Raw genomic sequence first — 6,120 nt, 5'->3', positions numbered from 1 at the left:
ATATTGAAGCCTGTATTCTTTGATCTTCTGCATCAAGTGCTTCAAGTCCTCCTTACTTGAAGCAAGCAAGGTTGTGTCATCTGCATAATACAAGTTATACATGAGTCTTCCTCTCATCCTGATGCCACATTCTTCTTCATCGAGTCCAGCTACTGAGAGAGATATGGACCCTTGTTAGTTATTCAGGACCAGAGTCACTGCTAGCACTGTCCACCAGTAACTCCTGCTGAGCTGGAAGGAGACAAAAGGGATCCCCTCCATCTGAAACCATCCCTTTTCTTCCACTCAGCGTGCAGATTTCAGAGGTCAAGAGGTTTGTGGGGCGCAGTCTCCCGGGCGTTCTCACCTGGGGAAGGTTCTGCCACTCTAGGGACACGGGTGACGTGGGGACACTGTGTATCACTAGGAGAGTGCTACTGGTAGAAAGGTCTTAGTTCCCTGTCCCTCCCCAGGGAACCACCTGCTGCCCACAAAAGCAGTACACACAGGCATGTGTGCGTGTGTGTGAGGTCTGTGCACCCCCACACCTCGCCCCAGAATGCCCTAATACCAGACCCGGGCCCAGGAATCATGAAGTGCTGTGAACCAGATAGGGGCAGAAAGTCTGTTCCTTCAGAAACTTCATTCTAAGATGGGTGACCACTATAAGTTGATTAATTCAGTCTCCTCTGGCCAGGTCTGGAAACTTCTCTAGACCAGTCAGTATTGCTGACTCTAGAACCAATGAAGAAAACCCACCCAGAGGGTGTGTGTCCAATAGAGAAGGCTGGGAAATGGGCAGAGAGGACACTGTGCTCAGGGAGGGCCTGTGAGTGAAATATCCCAGTCACAAAAGGACAAATATTACATGATGCCACTGTTGTAGAATGGGACTGTCCTTGGGGCTGGGGAGAGACTGAGTAAGATGGATTCAATAATGTGTACTGCACTGAAACAGAGGAGGGAGAAAACTGTTTAAAAGAGAGATGTAACTGGCCCCTCACCCCACCCCAGCTTCTGACCCACCTGTGAGGCTGTGCTTACCACAATGCCCCTGCCCTGGCTTCAGACTCCCACCCTCGGCCTCCTGCCCACCTGTGATACCATGCTGACTACAACGACCTGATTGTGGGAAGGTGCCTTCAGGCAGCAGACAGACCCAGCACGCCATGGTACACACAGTGGGCCCTTTCATTTCGCCACTTCAGGGGTCGGGCCCCATGGAGGCAGCCGGGTGGCACAGAAGGACTCTCCGGGTCCCTGACTGCTTCACCTCACACAAAGATGACTCCAGACCACTCACTTTGTCAGTACGCTGTATTTTAAATAGTTCTTGAAATACACGTATTTTCCTCTTAAAACGTCTCTTCGGTAACTCTTCCACCTGCTGCTGTCCTCATGGTCCCGAGACCTGGGGGGCTGGCGGGTGGTGGGCAGAGCCCTTTGCAGCCTTCCCATTTCTCCACACACCATGCCCGGCCGCTTAGGAGCTAAAACGTCCGTTTATTTCAAAGCAGTAATAATTTAAAATTATAAAAACCTTTCCGCTGTTGAACATTAGAAGGCGAGGTCAGAGTCAGATGGGGAGGGGAGGCTGGACAGCGCTCGCAAGGTGGCCACGCGCTGGGGTGGCCAGTCCTCCAGGAGGCCAGCCAGGTAGGGGTGGCCGAGCTGCTCGCCTGACCTGGGTCGGGGCCTGCCCGGCCTTCGTGACTGAGGTCACGGGGGGCGGTGGCAGGACACCTCCAAGTCCGTAGATGTGGTGTGGGGCTGGGAGAGGCAGGCCGCTCCAGGGCCCCGGGGGTCTCAGCACCCGACCCCTCCCTCTGATGCTGGGGGGGTCCTGTGCTTGCTCTGGGGGTGGGACAGGCGGGGCAGGGCTCAGGAGTTACTGGTGGCGTTCTCGTTGCTAGGTGAGCTGGAGGAAGAAGATGATGACGAGGAGGAGAAGCTCACCCTGGTTAGTCCTGGCGGATTGGTGGCCGTGTTCTGTCCTGTGAGGCTCTTCCGGCAGACGGGGCAGCTGTCGTGCTTCGAAGGGGACAGAAGAAGGTGAGTCTGTATGTTGGCCTTGTGGGGAGCACGGGGCGGGGCCTGGGTGAACAAGGGGTGGGACCTGGGTAGGGTCAGGGCAAAGTCTGGGGACAAGGCCTAGGGGAGAGTTGGGCAGGATCAGAGTGAGGTCTGGGGCTAGTGTTTGGGGGGACCTGGGGCAAGCGTGGGGCGGGGCCTAGGCCGACAGGTATGCTCACCTGCTCCAGCCAGGGCACGATGCAGCCATCATGGAAGAGATGGTTGCAAGGCAGCTGGCGCACACTCTCCCCCAGGGCATAGTCATCTTTGCACACTGGGCACTCGAGCCCGGAGCCTGTCGGAGCGTGGAGAGGGGAGCGAGAGGTCAGGGCCTCGGCGAAGGGAGCCTGCTGCCCGCTCCACACAGAGCTGGCTCCGCAGCCAGGTGCCATGCCTTGAGAAGACCCCACCCCCACAGCACAGAAGCGCACCTACGTGCTCCTCTGTGACGGGGACAGTGGGGAGGGCCTCGATTTTCTCTTTGTCTGCTGGTGGAGGGCCTGTGTTTTCAAACTGATTAAGGAGCTGAAAGAGAAGAGGTGGGCGTGCTGGGGGCTCTAGCTGGGTCCTGCCTGTCCCCACGGCAGGGACACCCGTCCTGGCATGTGAGAGCACCCCCCCCAGAAGCAGCCCTAAAGTGCCCCAGGACAAGGCTGAGCAGGCAGAGGCCGGGCCTCTGGTGCCTGGACAGTCCTGTGACCCAGATGTGCTCAGGCCCAGCTGCAGGGAGGTACCACTGAGCCCCCATCCCCTCCTACCTGCGTGATGATGGCATCCAAGCCGTTGGCCCCCCAGGCATAGTCCATGGGGTTTGAGTGCAGGACGCCCCTGAGAGAGAGGCGAGGTTCAGCACAGCCTGGGTGGGGGCAGGTGACAGGGCATACTGGAGGGTCACCCCTACTCACCAGGGGCCCAGGCCCAGGTTGGGGATGGTAGCAGGAGTGATGATGCCGTTGACCAGCTGCTGGATGATCCTGGAACAGAGGAGGGCCGTCACGCCCAAGGGCGGGGCCGCCATCTCCCCGCTGTTCTGCAAGAGCGTGCAGGAGGGGTGGGGAGGCAGCTACAGCCCACGCTCACCCCTCCAGCGCTCACCCCTCCAGCGTTGGGACACCCTCGTGCCGGCTGGCGGTGCGCCGGGCGGTGAGGCGCGCACGGGGCTGCCGGGCACCATAGCGGTGTCGGGAAGCATGTTCCCGGTCCCGCCGGCTCTCGGGGTCCCGGCTGTCATCAGGCTGGGTCCCGGGGGTGAACGTGGGAATCTCAAAGCTGTCATCGAAGATGCCAAAAGCGAACTGTCCATAGCCCTGTGGCAGTGTGAAGAGGTGCTGGTCCACGTTCTGTGGGAGATAGGAGTTGTGGAGGTTGTGCAGAGGAAAAGGGGGTATGGGAGGATGGAGTAGGTGTGGGGTAAACAGTTGGTACGGGATAATGGAGAGGTTGTGGGCAGAAAGGGTGATGTTGGGGAGGGGAGAAGGGTGTTGTGTGTGTGGGACGATCAAGGGGATGGGGAGGAACAGAAAGGGCGGGGGTGGGGAGAAGGATGCAGGGGACAGGATGAAGGATGGAGAAGGTGTAGGGAACAGGGTGTGTGGGATGGGAGAATGGAAGTGTAGGAGGATGGAAGGAGTGAAGGAATGGAGGTGTGGGATGGGAGGAGGATGGAGAGGAAGGAGGTTGAAGAAAGGAGGGGGCACAGGTGTCCCTTTGTCCTGGTACATGGGACCTCAGCTCTGAGCTCCACTCACCTCAAATGGCTGCCTGCTCTGATCTGTGGGTGCTGTGGAGGGTGCAGAACCGTTTTCTGAGTTCCTGGGGAAAGGGAGGTGGTGGGAGGTGGAACTGAGGCTGCACCTCGCCTGCCCCCAGTTCCATTCCCCAGGATGCCATGGTCCCAAAAACTACAACAGCCCCATCAGCCGACCTTACGGCTAGGAGACTAGGAACCCAGACCCCTCACTTGGCAGCCACGTGCAGGATCTCTGCACTCAGTGGCCCTTGAGCCCCTTGTCCACCAGCCTCTCTGGCCTGGCCTATTGCATCAGCTGTGTGTCTTCATATGATCTCGACTCCCTCCCCAGCGGCCCCTGCCCCACCTGTCCTCTCTCCGTCAAGGCCCTGGGACTCAGTGGCCTGAACACCACTCCCTGCCTTCATCCTGTGGCCCATCCTGCTTGAGTGCCTCCCAGGGCTGCTACCTGGTGTCTTCTGGAAGCTCCTCGATGAAGCCTGACTCGCACCGTGGGCAGATGTAGTCCTGCGGGGAAAGCAGGGTGTGAGCAGGCCTGTAGCACTTAGAGCACGGCCCAGAGTGGGCGCTAGAGCCCAAGGAGGTGCAGGCCCAGACGGGTGGCAGCCGTGACTTCTCACTCCTGCAGGGAGGCCATGCCCCAGGGGACACAGCGCCAGTGTCCTGGGAATGTGGCCCTGATAAGCCTGTGGCCAAGAGCCCCATCCCAAGTGCAGCATTGTTCCTGGGCCAGGGTGCACCCCTGGCTTCTCTGGAATGTTCCAGAAGCCCCAGAGCACATGGCTTCTCCGGGGCCAGCATGCCAACCCCAGTGTCTGCCATTTTCTCTCACTCACACCCATGTGGACACCCATGCTCACTGACAAAGCCCCAGGAGCCTGGCCAGAGCCAGCTCAGCCACAGAACAGCCCAGGGGTGGCCCGGCACTGGTGTCCCTCCCAGAACCAGCCACAGACCACTGCTAACCTGAGGGCTAGGCCACTGCACGGGGAGGCCAGCAAAGGAGGACAAAAGGAAGCAAAAGTGGACAGTGCTCTCTAGTGCATCATTCGTGTGACCAGGGTGAGGATGAGCGAAATGCTGCCAGGGAGAGGGCTGCTCTCCAGCTGGGGTGTGCTAGGACCCTCGGCCAACCTGAGTTGGACCTCAGCTGTGCAGCAGGCCAGGCTGCAGGTAACGGACATAGCAAGGCAGCCAGAGCCCCTGGCTCTGTGGGCAGTGACACTGTTCCACCAGCCAGGGCCACCCCCACAGACGTGCCCAGAGCTGTGTCTAACCCTGCTTCCCTCAACTTGCCTTGCTGAAATTGGGCAGTCAGGCCTAACCCTAGTAAACGCAACTGTGCCCTCACTCAGTGTGGCCACCCTGGGCTGCCTGGGCACTGCTGCCCCCTGCTGCACGTCCTGAAACTCCCTCACCCGCTGCTCCACAAAGGTCCCACTGTGGAGCGCTCAGCTACCTCTGCACCATGCCCGGTGGCTCTGCCGAGACCTTCCTCCCACACAGGTCACCTTGCATAGCTCACAACCCCTCTGCCAGAACTTTCCTCCACACAAGTCACCCCGCAGAGCTCATCCTGTGCCTGGCCCTTCAGCCAGGACCTTCCTCCCCCTAGGTCACCCTATGGAGGTCATGGTCAGCTCAGCATTGTGCCCGGTCCCCCTGCCAGGGCCTTCCTCCCCAGATAGCTACCTGGCTCACCCCCTTGCGAAGTCGGGCCTCTCTCAAACATCACCTCCGGCTCGCGCCTCGGTCTCCCCACCTGTAAATGGAGGACAGCCTCAACACCCGGGGCTCTGACCGCTGGATGCTCCCCAGGATGCCAGGCTGGGCCTCCTCTCTGCCCTGTGCCGGCTGCCCAACCCCCTCCCTGAAGTCCCAGGGACTCCTGGAAGGCTGGGCCTCTGTGCCTGGAGTGCGGACAGGCGGGCCCTGAGGACTGTCCTTTCCCACAGCACACTGCAGGGCTGTAGTGTTGTGGTCTTGGGGCCAGAGACAGCATGTGCCCAACCGAGGGGATGGGAGACCAGCACGGCACCTCCCTCTGCACATGTCACCTTCGGAAACAAGCAGCTGGATCCCAGCGCTGCGTCCTCAGCAACACAGCAGTGTGGTTCCCGGGGGGAACCCTGAACTGCTGCTCTTCCTGCAAGGGCCTGGCCAGGGAGGGACAGTCCATAGTCCTGTGCACGACCTGTCTCTCCCTCCACAGCCATGTAGCCAGCCCACTGCCTGTCCATCCCTCCTTCCATGGCCACACTGTCCACCGCCTTTCTGTCCTTTCCTCTACGGCCACACTACCCACTGCCTGTCCGCCC

General features: G+C 60.0%; 1 protein-coding gene across 1 annotated transcript in view; it reads right to left on the bottom strand.

The window, feature by feature from the left end:
- Positions 1 to 1,860: 1,860 nt before the first annotated feature.
- RNF126 (ring finger protein 126) overlaps positions 1,861 to 6,120 on the bottom strand; it is a 6,482-nt gene continuing 2,222 nt past the window's right edge. Inside the window, exons 3-10 of the mRNA XM_006898022.1 lie at positions 4,251 to 4,309; positions 3,801 to 3,864; positions 3,148 to 3,392; positions 2,958 to 3,026; positions 2,811 to 2,880; positions 2,484 to 2,577; positions 2,232 to 2,347; positions 1,861 to 2,010 (exon numbers count right to left, since the gene is read on the bottom strand). Coding sequence (XP_006898084.1) covers positions 1,861 to 2,010; positions 2,232 to 2,347; positions 2,484 to 2,577; positions 2,811 to 2,880; positions 2,958 to 3,026; positions 3,148 to 3,392; positions 3,801 to 3,864; positions 4,251 to 4,309 — 867 coding nt within the window. The remainder of the gene's footprint in view (positions 2,011 to 2,231; positions 2,348 to 2,483; positions 2,578 to 2,810; positions 2,881 to 2,957; positions 3,027 to 3,147; positions 3,393 to 3,800; positions 3,865 to 4,250; positions 4,310 to 6,120) is intronic.

The sequence above is a fragment of the Elephantulus edwardii genome, unplaced genomic scaffold (assembly GCF_000299155.1).
Source record: "Elephantulus edwardii isolate Elephantulus edwardi_28Jun2011 unplaced genomic scaffold, EleEdw1.0 scaffold00217, whole genome shotgun sequence".
Classification (NCBI taxonomy): domain Eukaryota; kingdom Metazoa; phylum Chordata; class Mammalia; order Macroscelidea; family Macroscelididae; genus Elephantulus; species Elephantulus edwardii.
Note: the sequence above shows the minus strand (reverse complement) of the source record. Positions and strands in the feature narration are given on the sequence as shown.